Source organism: Lissotriton vulgaris, chromosome 10, assembly GCF_964263255.1.
Source record: "Lissotriton vulgaris chromosome 10, aLisVul1.2, whole genome shotgun sequence".
NCBI lineage: Eukaryota > Metazoa > Chordata > Amphibia > Caudata > Salamandridae > Lissotriton > Lissotriton vulgaris.
In genome coordinates this window covers 257,182,313-257,197,285 of record NC_141698.1, presented here as the reverse complement: position 1 = coordinate 257,197,285, position 14,973 = coordinate 257,182,313, and the positions used below count along the sequence as shown (strand labels likewise).

General features: G+C 45.3%; 1 protein-coding gene across 1 annotated transcript in view; it reads right to left on the bottom strand.

Moving 5' to 3' along the window:
* Positions 1 to 14,973, bottom strand: part of LOC147685065 (GTPase IMAP family member 8-like) — a 278,533-nt gene that overhangs the window by 88,389 nt on the left and 175,171 nt on the right. The window contains exon 3 of the mRNA XM_086940946.1: positions 7,811 to 7,982. Within this exon, the coding sequence (XP_086797072.1) occupies positions 7,811 to 7,982 (172 nt within the window). The remainder of the gene's footprint in view (positions 1 to 7,810; positions 7,983 to 14,973) is intronic.

Below are 14,973 nucleotides of genomic sequence, written 5' to 3'. Positions count from 1 at the left end.
GGTGTGAGCAGGCAGTAGGCTCAACGCTTTCAAGATTTCAATTCCTCCAGGTACAAAGTTGGTTCAAGGCAACGGGTGTAACTTTAGGATATTCAAACAAATTTGAAGAAAAGCTTCTCTCTACTGCAGTGTTTCAAAAAGAAATTGCACTATGATACCGGATGATCCTGGAGATGGAGGATGGTGTGTTTAGCTTGCCGGTGGATCTGTGGGGAGGATGCTTGCCAGAGACCGAGCTGGAAAACGAATGGCAAGTATCTATGTCTATGCTTTATAAAATACTTAAACCTGCATATCTGAGGTGGAATCATCTCTTTTCTATGCACAGGGCGTACTGGACTCCATGAAGGCTTTCTAAATTTGGGTCAGGAAGAGTGGTGGTCTGTCCCAAGTGCGGCAGTCAGAGTGCTGACGACTTACATATGTTTCTACACTGTCCGAAGTTATAACTCTTTCTGGGAGGCCATAAGTAAATGCCTGGCAAGCGCTTTAAACCTGCAAATTAAGGTAAGCGCTGTTTTGGTTATTTTTGGAATTTTGGAATGCCAAAGTATTGCCACTAAAGATTGTGCACATTTTTTTATGCTATGCTTTTAGCTCGTAGGGAGATATGTAAATTATGGGTGTCTCCAACACCTCCAACATTGGAGTAATGGTTGAAATCTATGAGTTATATTGGTAATTTGGATATTTCGGATCATGGGAAAAAGAAATATGAATTTTGGACTCCCTTTGTGTCTAGGGGAACTCTGTGATTGGAGGAATTGGCCCAATGATTAAGCCTTCTTCGGCCTCTGCTGTTTATAGTCTTTCTGCTTGAGCAGAAGGATGGGGTAGGGTCTGCAGTCGAAAGAAAGAGGAGGTCTCTGTGAAAGGAGGTGCGGATGCTGTCTTGGGATACTCTACCCTATTACCCCCCAGCTACAGCAAATGAAGTTACATAACCCTAGGTTGGCTTCGTTAGAAAGACGAAGGATGGAAACAAGGCAAATGAGGACATAAGGGGAAAAAAATGTGACTTCCTGATCGTTGTTCTACAGTTTGAATTACATTTTGTTATTAGAGGCATATTACTGCCAACTATTAAGCTGAGTTTCAGTTGCTGGTCAGAATTTCTTCATGGAATTCCTACAATTACCAGGCTAATCCAATTGAGTCGGAAATAACAGTATGGAACCATATTTTTCTGGCCAGCATTCTGCACAGAATTCCATATTCTTCTGAGTTTCTCAACACAGCCATTTACCACAGTACAAGAAAGGGGGTAAGGCAAAGCTATACTGTTCAGCGCAGAGTGCACAGTAAGTGGTAGTTGTCTACTAACATTAGCAATTCAAAACCAAAAAATGTTAATGTACGGGACTCCCCAAATAACCACATTATCTGCTAAATGCAGAGTACAATTGCTTTGAGTCCAAATTTCAACAATTAATTTATGTCATGTGAATAATTTCTAATATACAATAAATTAATTAGCAAAATGATGAGATTGTAGAAAAAAGAAAGTCATCATCCAGTGGCGTCACCAGGGGGGTGCGGGGGGTGCGGACCGCACCGGGTGACACCGTCACATGGGGTGACACCGAGCCTCTGCTTTAAATAATCATTCGTAGTGCTACATATCAGGAGGCGAGGAACTTATTACCCGGCCGCCGGCCAGGATAATTGTTTATTAGGGCTGCTATAGGACGTCAACGTCCAGACGTCAATGACGTTCAACTTCCAAACGTCACTCACGCAAGGAGCGGCGCAATGCTTTTGCGTGATCCACTGAACCCAGGAGTACCGCGCGGCCTATCCCCACCTGGCCGCTCCGGAAGGTTTAGCTCCTGGGGCTTTACCCCATATTTTCCTGATTGCGCCCCCACACCATGGCTCACCGGCGGGGGTTTCCGAGACCGGCCGGGGCCCGCGGGACCTCATGTGCAGAGGTAAGGAACGCACCTGTCAGATCTGCCCCTACCGCTGGTACTCCAGCTGTTCGTATGTACTTTTTGAACGGCAAGTGAGCGGGCTGTGTGAGCGTGGGCGAGACAGTACGACGATGGGCGGGCAGAGGTAATGGAGTCCGAGTTGGGCGCACCGAACAGGTCCTGTTTATGAAGGCTTGCATGAAAGGCAGCAGTGTCTCTCATTTCACTGCACTAGGCCAAAACAGCGCATTCCTTATTTCAGTAAATGTGATCTTCACCGAGGTTAATTTCCATGACGAGCGCCAGATCACGCGCTTAAAAGATTTATCAAATTAGGGTGACACTTTTCTTTAAAAAGGGATATTGAGCTGTGACTGGCAGGAAGTGGCAGTGGGCATTGTGTGGAAACTCTTGTTCGGGCGTACGGTTTGTACAACAGTTCGCATGTTCATGCAGTTTCGTTCTTGTGGGTTGTAAGGCCTTGTGCTTGTCGCTGGAGGAAGTCTAACTGCTCCTCCCCCCTGTTTGAAGAGTTGGATTTAGCTGAGAAGAAAGCTCTATGTGGAGCTATATTGCATTATTAAAGGCCGCACTGGCCGCGCTAAAATCGATACATTTCAACGCAAGTGGAAAGACAGGGGTAACGTGGCTGATTTTTCCCAAGGTCTAATATGCTCAAACATGGCCCAGTACTTAACATTTTTTGATTTCTCCACTGGTAAGTTAATCATCTGCTGAAATCTCTTTAGTTTCCAGCCAAAAGCTACTTTTGTGTTTATTTAGAATTTAGAAGGCAGGGTACTGCACCACAAATGTGGCCCAGTAATCTGTCCACTAAACTGATAGTCTACCTGCTCTGTTTAGAGTCAGGCCGATCGTCATGTTTTCACTGATGGTGCCCCCGTGGACTCCACTGGTCAAAAATTTGAGGCAAAAAATACATTTTACAGACATATCAGAGGAGGTAGCACACAAGTATATAAGTAAATAGATAACCAAAATAATTACAAGTAAAAATAAGTTTATATAAGGTTGAGACATTCGTGCACCTCACAGTTTTTCAGTATGCGAGCAACTTTGCAAAGCGACATCAGGCCCTTTCTGCAACCAAGATTTGTGCAGGAGAAGGCACACCACATGCTGTCACTATAATAGAGCCCAACAGCACACCTTCCTGAAATTCGCAAATTTGATTTTAGTATGATGTCTGAAAGGAAGGAGTGGACATGGAAGGATAGGCTACAGTGAGAATTGAGAGGTCGGTGGGCAGGCGAGAGAGCAAAAAGAAATATGTATAATAAAGAGAGAAGGAACGGATATTGTAAGGAGAGCTAAACACATGGCCCCGTGGCCGCTGCTTCAAACCTGTAAGAATGATTCCGGTCCTTACTTGGGTGCTGTGACATTCATTTCACTATCAATGTATGTCAGATGGCACACATTAACTATGCAGGCCTCTTGGCGCTACAGAGTAAATGGAACCATTTACAATAAGGCGATCATTTTAGTTTAACGTAAATACATAGAAAGAGAAGACCAGGTCCAAGGGGGTGTGCTGCCCTGAATGGTGAACGAAGATCACGCAGGTGCATGTGTGAAAAGAGTGTGTTGGGTCACACTGGGCTAAGAAATTCCCATCAGACCACCCTCGTGGCGGCATTTCATCATATGGGAATGAGCAGTCGCTCCATGTGCCGCCCAAATCGTCACGTGGCGGAATATAAGTGGAGAGCAGCATGCTGAGCCACAGTCATGCTCAAAGAAAAGTATAGGATGAGTGCAGTGCTCTAGAAGAAGTGATTACTAAAATTGACTACCTAGACTAAGGGGAGTACCTATAGAAGTTAGTGTAGGTGTCAAGATTAAAAAAACGCCTAGTAGTGGATGAGTAAGACTACACTATGGCGCTGTGCAGGGTGGTCAACTAGTTTCAGCTTGATGGAGCATTGCTCCAGCTTTCGTCAGGACCTTAAAGATGATAAGCTACTGCAACAGAATGTGATAGATGTACAAATACAGTAAACATTAATGGCAAACATGCAATGTACTTAAGGAAGTCATATATCTCCCCAGAACTTGGAACCTGAATGTCCACTGGAGACAGAAAGGAGATCTTCTTCCTGTCAGGAAAACAACAAAAATTCATGTACCCTGTTACACACATGAAACCACATAACCCCACAGACACCATCAAGACAAAACACACCTGCGAGAACAATTTGCGTTCCGCATAACATATAAGCATACTAGCTTCATCACATAGAGGCATTTCCTCCTAGTGATACTCACCCAGCTTTGTGTGGGTGAATGCCTCACCTCGCCCGGCAACCGCTCGGGAAATTGAGGCCCCGCTCTGATGTGTAGAAAAAAGGGAACAATTAGCGCACAATTCCTATGTGTCCAGCCCAATTGTTTTACACATACAGCCCAATGAACGTGTGGTAGACTCCCATCTGTCCTGCCATAAACTAGCCCCGCCACTGAACCAACACTAATTTACTTAAGGTAGGTCACTGACCCTCGGAGAGAAAGAAGGGCAAACTCGGATGGTATCACTGCCATAGGCGACCATTTGTGTCTCCGTATCTGATACTGTGACTAACACTCCGAGTGCCATGGAATGTAGCAGCAAAAAGATGCTTTTGCAGGCGACTAGAAAAGACCCAAGTCTAAAAGCATTGCCTTGGAAGAAGTAAGGACTGTTAACTGACAGCGCTGTCTGTATAATGCTAGTTGCTACAGGGCAGTAACCCCATCACAACATCACCAAACTTACCTATCCATCGGTACCCATTGCTCTAAGACGAGCGGAAGGGGAGGCACCGACGGGTTCGCCTACTTCATTTAAGTATCGGGGCTTCTAAATTATAAAGCCAATTGTAGTATCCAATATAGCCATGCCGCTCCGAGTCACCAGATCTCGAATGCATCCGAAGAAAACAATGCTCACCTGCGTTAGTAGGAATCGAGCAGCTAAAAAGCAACTTGGAACCTGGGAGTGCCGCAAGCCTAGCACTAATCTTAACGCGCATGCGCAGAGGTCCTTCGGCTGAGAAGCGGAAGACACTTCACTCTCGCGCATACTTAAATGAAGTAGGCGGACCTGTCGGTGCCTCCCCTTCCGCTCGTCTTAGAGCAATGGGTACCGACGGATAGGTAAGTTTGGTGATGTTGTGATGGGGTTACTGCCCTGTAGCAACTAGCATTATACAGACAGCGCTGTCAGTTAACAGTCCTTACTTCTTCCAAGGCAATGCTTTTAGACTTGGGTCTTTTCTAGTCGGCTGCAAAAGCATCTTTTTGCTGCTACATTCCATGGCACTCGGAGTGTTAGTCACAGTATCAGATACGGAGACACAAATGGTCGCCTATGGCAGTGATACCATCCGAGTTTGCCCTTCTTTCTCTCCGAGGGTCAGTGACCTACCTTAAGTAAATTAGTGTTGGTTCAGTGGCGGGGCTAGTTTATGGCAGGACAGATGGGAGTCTACCACACGTCCATTGGGCTGTATGTGTAAAACAATTGGGCTGGACACATAGGAATTGTGAGCTAATTGTGTCCTTTTTTCTACACCTCAGAGCGAGGCCTCAATTTCCCGAGCGGTTGCCGGGCGAGGTGAGGCATTCACCCACACAAAGCTGGGTGAGTATCACTAGGAGGAAATGCCTCTATGTGATGAAGCTAGTATGCTTATATGTTATGCGGAACGCAAATTGTTCTCGCAGGTGTGTTTTGTCTTGATGGTGTCTGTGGGGTTATGTGGTTTCATGTGTGTAACAGGGTACATGAATTTTTGTTGTTTTCCTGACAGGAAGAAGATCTCCTTTCTGTCTCCAGTGGATATTCAGGTTCCGAGTTCTGGGGGGATATATGACTTCCTTAAGTACATTGCATGTTTGCCATTAATGTTTACTGTATTTGTACATCTATCACATTCTGTTGCAGTAGCTTATCATCTTTAAGGTCCTGACGAAAGCTGGAGCAATGCTCCATCAAGCTGAAACTAGTCGACCACCCTGCACAGTGCCATAGTGTAGTCTTACTCATCCACTACTAGCCGTGTTTTTAATCTTGACACCTACACTAACTTCTATAGGTACTCCCCTTAGTCTAGGTAGTCAATTTTAGTAATCACTTCTTCTAGAGCACTGCACTCATCCTATACTTTTCTTTGAGCATGACTGTGGCTCAGCATGCCGCTCTCCACTTATATTCCGCCACGTGACGATTTTGGCGGCACATGGAGCGACTGCTCATTCCCATATGATGAAATGCCGCACGAGGGTGGTCTGATGGGAATTTCTTAGCCCAGTGTGACCCAACACACTCTTTTCCCACATGCACCTGCGTGATCTTCGTTCACCATTCAGGGCTGCACACCCCCTTGGACCTGGTCTTCTCTTTCTATGTATTTACGTTGATTCTAGGGGCATGAGCTGACAGGTCGATAAACTATTTCCCCTTTGACCCTCTGCACATTTGGTATTTTCAAGATCATTTTAGTTTGCCTAGTGAGCAGTGGGTTGAGACAGAGAAAACTGCCTGGCAATGGTTGTATCAACACAGTTAGTGGTTATTAAAAATGGCTTCAGGAAAAGCCTAAACCAGAGAATAATTGAATACGGTGGAAACCAATGAACTAAGTATAACGCCCAGACGCAGAGTGAACCAAACTGCAGTCAAGTGAGTTTATATTGAGCAAATACAGGCACAAATGCTGCAAAAAAGAGGGGACAACGCTGGACACGCAGGTGAGCGTCCTGAAACTCGCGCAGGGTACCCCTAGGTAAACAGTGGAAAGGGTGCAGACTGGAAGGCAAACCCGCTGATGGCACATGAGGTCCATGCTGTAAGTGGTGAGGGGGTGACACCATGAGTTACCGGCACCGGGTGACACCAACCCTAGTGACGCCACTGTCATCATCTCAATAAAATATTCATAACAATACTTTTAATGCTGTTATATAAATTCCTCATATATAGCTAAAAAGTAAGCACAACTATAAGAAAATCAACTAATTAATGAAATTACAAAGAAGAATGTATCATCGTCTCAATGGAATATCCACGTTGTATTTCTTCAACGTAAATATATAGACTTTTGTCAGATATTTCTTCAAAATAGGTATATCCTGTGAAAGACTGACTTTTCTCATATTTGTACTGGTAAAGTGTAGTAACATGTTTTGCTACTCTCTTCAAACAGCTGTTTGTCACTCAAACCATGCTCTGTATCCCACTCAGTTACATACTCCCTTGTTCCCTGATGCAGGTAGAGATCAAAGTCCACTGCTTCCCTTCCTATGAGCCCACGCTGGCTTGGTGCTTATCAAAATGCCTTTAGTAGCATGTCCTTGGTTCTGTGGATTGTATTTCAAAATACATATCAGCACAAGTATCTTGAAGGCAGAGGGTACAGAGCGCTTATTTGTTCAAGGATGTTGAAAGGATTCAAAATTGTGACAGACTTTGTTTTATTGTCAAGGTGCATCATTATATAGTAAGATATGGTGTGAGAAGGGGGCATTACTGGAACCAGAACACATGTTTGGGGCAACACCATCATAGGTGTTTCAATAAAATAATACCAGATTGAACTTGCTAAAACATTGTTAATCTCAGTGAAAAGGACAATGGTGTAAAATGGGATGATTAGGTAATGTTACAAGTTGAAGGCTGATCAAAGACTACATTAACTGTTCCTTGCGATTTACAATAGATGTTTCTGCTCCAGGAGACAATCCTGTGAATCACATGTTACAACTGGTAATACGTAGGTAATTATATCCTTCTTCAGAATGGGAGAAGGGTTCTTTATAATGCAACAGAAAGGGAATCACTAGCACCATAGTGTGGATAAAGGAATATAACACAGAGCTTGATGTCAAATACTTGCCATGATTGTTTTCACACGTGTGGATATTGTCACAGCCAGATGGGTGGTTGTAAGATTGTTCTATCACCGAGGTCGTCGAATGGGCATTGTGGTGTTGGTGAGTTCTCCATACTAAATTGGGACCATAATGAGGAACGTTTGTCTTCTCTTTGGAACTGACCTTATTGTGTATCTGAAATATGCAAAACAACATATTAGCCATTATAAGAGTGTAACGAATAAAACATAGTAAAATGGAAAAAGTTACGTCTAAGAGCTACTTTGAACATTAATGTAAATAGTCTATATTCTAAAGATATGTCATGTTGTTTTTCATTTTTCAATTTAAATATCTATTGGTATAAAACGCAAAATCAATAATTTTATAATTGAGTTCTCCTTTAACGTTCAAGATTCAGGGCATTTACTCTTTACAGTAAACATGTTGCCATAATTAGCACATCTGTATTCCATGCTACATAACACTGAGTTAATGTATTCTTCTTTTCGTTTTCATTTCATTCAGGTGATACTGTAATGTAATGTAATGTAATGTAACCAGTTTTATAAAGCGCATGCTTACCCGGAGGCATACCAGCGCTGCACTAGAATCAGACTCAAGAGGGAAAAAGGAAAACAGAGGGTCATTTGGGCAGAAGGAAGGTTTTCAGGAGCTTCCGGAAAAGCAAACGGCAGGGTTCCGCACGCAGTTTCGAGGTGAGGGAGTTCCATAGCGAGGCCGCATTCACGGAGAAGCGGCGGCCTCCTGTGCGTGCTTTCTTGAATCTTCGCACTTTCGCCAGGCATTAATTATCAGAGCGCAGGGGCCTATTAGCCTTGTAGGGCGTAACTAGACTCTTCATGATAGAGGGTCCTTTACCCTGAAGAAGCTTATGGGTGATACATAAAGATTTAAACTTAATCCTTTCACGTATCGGGAGCCATTGGAGAGATTTGAGTGCTGGTTTTGCTGACTTTCTGGCTGTAGTACCCATCAGTAGCCTGGCTGCAGCATTTTGAGTCTGTTGTTATTAATAGTGGCTTCAGGGGCCCCCAGAAAAATCACGTTACTATAATCTAGTGTGGACAAAACCAGTCCTTGTACTAGCAGCTTCCTAGAATGCTGCGGGAGGAGAGGAAGGACTTTCCCGGCAGACCGGAGAAGGCCAAAACAGATTCTTGCCGTTTTCTTTGCTTGTGTTTTGAACGAGAGATCTTGTTCCAACCAGATCCCTAAGCTTTTAATTTCTTTTTTTGGGCTGGGAGAATCCTCCAGACAGGCAGACCAGATAGTGGTGGGTATTGAGGTCACCTTGTGACCTAGTAACATGATTTCGGTTTTCGACCCGTTTAATTTAAGGGAGGAATCACACATCCAGGCATGTATTTTTGTCAAGCATAGACGAAGACTGTCAGGGCATTGATCAAGTTGGGAGAGTGAGACGACCAGTTGGGTGTCATCTGCGTAACTTACAATTTTCATCCCAAACGGGACAACCACATCCTCCAGGGTGGCCATATACACATTAAACAATGTGGGGCGTAAAGACGAGCCCTGCGGCACGCCACACTGGAGGGGGATTGAGGCAGAATGTGAGTTGCCTTCCCAGACTTGAAAGGTGCGATTATTCAGGTATGATGTTAGCCATGAGAGGGCCGGCCCCCTTACTCCCACCTCAGCCAGGCGCTGGATAAGGACACGATGATTAACCGTATCGAAGGCTGCACTCAGATCCAGGAGGATCACTGCCACTGATCCTCCCGAATCCAAGATGCACCTTGCCTCCTCGATGACAGAGAGGAGGGCCGTATCCGTGCCCTGGCCTGTGCGGAATCCGGTTTGAGAGCTCCGCAGTAGCTCATTAGACTCCAGGAAGTGGGAGAGTTGTAAATTCACCAATCTTTCTGTGATCTTACTGAGTCCTGGGAGTAATGAGATCGGCCTAAAATTTGCCAGCTCCAGTGAGTCGAGATGCGGTTTCTTTAGGAGGGCCTTCAAAATGGCCCCTTTCCAACTTGGCGGAACAATGATGGGAAAGAAAATTGTTAATGAGCTCAGTTGCCGGTGTAGCAATGGTAGTGGCAATCTGTTTGAGAAACCGCATAGGGACCGGGTCACTAGGGGAGCCACTTTTAATAATGGCTAGGACTTTAAGAAATTCCTCAACTGAGACTGGATTGAAAGCATTGAGCTGAGGACCCAAGGCAGGGGGCAGGCTACCGGCATTAACATGGCTGTCCGATTGGGACAGGGTAGTTAAGATGTTTTTAATTTTTGAGTCGAAATAATTGGCAAGTTCATTACATTTGGTTCCTGACGTGTCTTGAGACAATGGGGGGTCGGGGACCTTCAGTAGTTCTTTGACAATCTGGTAGGTTTCTCTGGTAGAGTTAGAGGAACTTTTAATTCTTTTGTCAAAGAATACTGTCTTGGCGTTTCTAAGGGCGACTTTATACGCTCTAATAGCAGCACGGTATGTATCTTTGTTAGCATTGTCCCAATCTTTCCTCCAGGTGCGCTGAAGCTTCTTACAGCCTTTCCTTAAGATTCTGAGCTTGGGTGTATACCAGGGGGCAGAGCCTACTCTCCCAGTTTTTTTGTTTTTTTGGCAAGACTAGGTCCAGTGAACTCGTAAGCCAGTTTTTAAAGTTGGTGTCTGCAACCACGGGGTCTGGATCATGGAGAGGAATGGAATGTTCAAGTGTGCGAGTCCAGTTTTCCACAGAGATCTTGGACCAAACCCTCTCAAAAATGCAAGTACTGGAGGTTTGTGGTGTTTTAAAATCACCCTGCCAGGAGAAAGGGACCAAAAAATGATCTGACCAGGGGAAGGGAAAGGAGGGGCTAGCCTGAAATGACCGAATGTTGGTAAAACCGGGTCAAGAAGGTGGCCTTTATTATGCGTGGCACCCGTATTAACTAGTCGAAGCTCGTATGATCTAAAATCGAGTCGGAGGTCCACCGCCACTTTATCTAGGGGGTCAATAAAGTAGAGATTGAGATCCCCTAGAATGGTGAAATTGGGGGTGGAGGATGCCAGGACAGTGACTGTTTCCAGGAGAGAGTTAACAAAGTGGCTTGAGTTCCCTGGAGGGCGATACAATAAGAGGCCTGTAAAAGAGGTGGTAGAAGATAATTGGAAGTAGAAGTGGCAGCTTTCAGACTCCGAGATGCTGCCATCCTTCACTCTACAGACAAAGTGATCTCTATACAATATGGCTAAGCCGCCCCCTTTACCAGAGGGCCTTGTCTGAGAATGAATTAAGAACCCCGGGGGGAGTGCACGGACAATGTCGGCCTCTGAGTTAGAGGTTAACCACGTTTCGGTAAGAAGCAAGATATCTAAATCGTGGTCCTGTAGCATAAAATTGATCTCCAGAGAGTGCTTAGGGAGGGACCTACAGTTCAATAGGGCCATACGCAAAAGAGTAGAGGCTGGGGGATTAAGATTAGATTCCCATGAATGAGGGCTGCAAAGACCGCAATGAGTGTATGTATCTTCCTGCTTATGCACATAGTGACAGCGCGTATTCTTGGGGGGTCTTAGTAGGAGAAGATCACTCCGTGAATAACTAATGTGACCGTCAGCAGAAATGGGCATAGGTTCTGGCCCTAGGCCCGGCTGGGCACGGACGGGCACAGACGGGCTTGCCTCTGACGCGGCTCCGGCGTGCCATCGGCACGCCCGCTGCTCTCGCTCCCGCTGCGCGGAAGGGGAATGCCGTTCATTTTATAGGGCGAGGGCCCCAAATCGGCCGTAGCACTAGAGGGCTGCCCTGCTCCTCACACAAGATGGCGCCCGATGTCTGCGCCTGAGGGGTAGAGGACCGTAAGCCTATCGAGCCCTAGATCGGCTCGGGAAAGATGGCAGAGGTCCTAAGAGGGGAAGGCAACCATGAATGGTAAGATGCAGTCCAATAAGAGGGTAGCAGATTGCACAGAGAGAACTTTGTGCGTTTTTTAAAATGCGGGAATATCAAAAAGCTGGTGCTACAATTCAGAGTTAGTGCCCTAGCTCCCGGCTTCCGCCTCAGGAGCGCTAATTCTAGCGAATTAAAAGATGTACAATGAGCACTGGTGATACAGCATACTATTCATTCAATTATTTTTTTCTTCCTCTCTTCTAATCTAGGGATTTCATTCATACAACCTTTCCTTCACACCTTAAATATTTAACCCATCCTATATCACCATCACTTTCAAGCATTGTCCATTTCATCTCCCCTCAACGTATGAGTATTAGCCATAGAGTATCCTCTCTGGATGGGTATTATCTTTATTATATTTAGATTCTGCTCCCGGTTACCCTTTTTGCCATTTCACCATCATCCAAGTCCAGTCTCACTCATCTCCCCTTGCGAACATTAATTGAGCAATATGCCCTCCACATCAGGAGTACTAAATATCCAACCACCATTTCATTCTAGAAGAATTGTTCATTCGCCCACCTTCCACATTGTCCAAACCAGACCCCATTCCCTCAATGAGAATCATCCTTCTACCCCATCAGTCGTTTATGATATTCATTGAACTTCAACGTCATTCTTTGATCAGTATTCACCCTACCTCTGCTTCATGTAATTTACATTACTAATCTAGTAACCTTTTAGTCCATGAGAATGAGCCCCACTTCACTCACAGTTTATTATAGATCCAAGAGAACTTTGTATCTAATAAGATCCCTTCAACTATCAGTTTATTCGATGAATCCTTGTCTATTGAACCTCACCTGATGGAAAACATAAATTGATCTTCCTTTTTGATCCTCACAGTATCCAGCCCCATCCCCTGTGGTCAGCAATACATGTTCAACCTCTGATTTACACCACAAGCAATATGTATCCAAATCATTAACTAAATTAATAATACACCTCTATTCCACTTTCACTCAATCAGCACTTTACAGCCAACACCTTTAAACTTCACGAATAGTATAAGAAATTCAATAATTGGTCAGTGATTGTCTCCTTACTGGGAACCAAATTTCCCATTCTCACAGAGTAGCGAAGTAGAGCAGTCCGAGGCATATAGTGTGGGGGGGGGGGGATGTTGGTGTGCGCTAATCATCCCAATTTGCTGGCACACATCAATAACACTCACTAATTTACTGCCCAAGGGGAACCCATTCCAGTGGTGCCTGACTGTCTCCCCAGCAACTTCTCTGTCAGGCTCAGGAGTCAGCAGTAATTTCTTTTGTTCCAGCTAGGTGGGAGCAACTTTTGTTTCCTCTGCCTGCCACGGCAAGTGTAATCTCGGCTCCCAGTATTACCGCTCCAGGCCTAGGTGTTCTTGGGCCAGGAAGGGTCTGTGGATGGGGCCCCAGGCATGCCCCTGGGCAAAGTAAATATTTGAACCTGCTCTGACCCTTGGGAACTGACCCACCCCAGGGGCATATTTAGCAATTGTGACGGAGCCCCAGGTGCTTCATTTTTGGTGAGAGGGTCAAAGTTCCAACACTGATTGACCGATTTCCATGCTTTTGGGCTCATTTTACACTTGGTGTTGAATTCTAGCGCACAGGACATTTTTAGCAAGTCTCTTGGCCTCAAAAGAGGGGCAGACCACCTGGGGAGCTGGTTTCTCTGACTCACTGCTTCAGAATTCTCCTCTGCTTTGTCCTCTACAAACACCATGGTGCCCTGACTGTTATACAGGGAATCTGCTGTGGCAATGGAGTCCAGGTTTTCCCCACAACTGGCCCTCAAGTGTTGTAAGGGGGCCAGTACCACTGGCCCTAGAGAAATGCATCCAGTCCAGTGGGCCAGCTTCAGGCAAAGTTCTTGGCCCATGAGGGGCATCAGGTGGCTTGTTCTTCCAACTGTTCATGATTCTGGTGTTGTTGTTGTCAGGTCCAGGGTCTTGCTCTTTGTCTACCCTCGTGCAGGGGTTTATCAGTGTGGGTGGAAAGTTCTACATGTCTGGCACCCCTAGCCAATCGTGGGATGCCACATTAACACTCCACCTGTTCCAACCCTCTCTCACAGCATTCTGGTGCAATCCAACATGACAAACTAGTTCTGAGACAGCATTCCCCACACTGAGTTTAAAGACAAGTTGGCTTGAAACACGAAGAATGAGGGCAGGTCTGGTGTCAGTGTGATATGTTTGTGACAGGGGATGCTTCTTTGAAGTACAAATAGCCCTGGGCACAGCCTTCAGGTCATCTTATCAAGGGAAAACCAGCATCTGCCCACAACCAAGCCATTTGTCCTCTCTCTGGGAGCGATCCACATCTCATCACATGGAATCCATCAAGCTGCCAGTTGACAGTTGAAGTCTTACAAGCTTTAGGCGCAAAACTGGTAACTTTCTAAAAGTACCAGGTGCTAATAGTTAGACACAATTTTACTTCACCCTTACAAGGCATTTGGAATGACTTTTAAAATTAGTCTTTTAAATATTTTTTTAGCTGCTGTCAGTCCAAATGTAGCATTTAATAAATGTAACAATGTAGCCCAATAAATCCCTATGGAAGCAGCCAGCCTTGCTACAGCAAAAATCATTTTTGGGGATATTTCAATGTATAGGCATGTTCATCATTAATTTCCAGATGTCCTGCTTTCACATATCATGCTTCCTGTTCATCTGTTACCAGCCCAGTGCCCCTTACCCTAACTGTGTTACAGTAATGTTTTCTTAAGATGTGGACACTGACAGTAAACACCCTCAGTCCAATTTACCATGGAATGACCATAAGCCATTAACTCTAGGTCGGAGTCGACCTCGGTCCAGGCCGGCACTCTCCCCAGCAGCTCTGCGTGATTTTCACTGCATCCTGAGCCCTCCTCCTACCTCCAGGGTTCACATCAGCAGCCCCTGCAATGGCTGCTCCGGTATTTTTCTCTTTTTACATAAGTGACCTCATCTGCCTTCCGACTCTCCATAAATAATTTGTTGCATTAATCCTGTGTTGTGCTACGGTCGTCACTCTCCCCACAGCTCTGCGGTGATCTGCTCTGCCTTCTGCCAGCCAACCCTCTGCATCAGGGTTCGAGCCTGCTCCCGCCTGTGTCAGCTGCTTTTTAATTTAATTTTCTTTTTGAATTCTCTTATCAGTCTGCTCTGTTATTTTCAATTGATTCTGCCTGTGTTTTTCGCTTGTTACTGTCTGCCCGCATTCCCTGCCTACTTTCCAGCCGTTTTCTTCCCCCTCACATCCGGCGTCCGCCCCGCTCACGCCTCC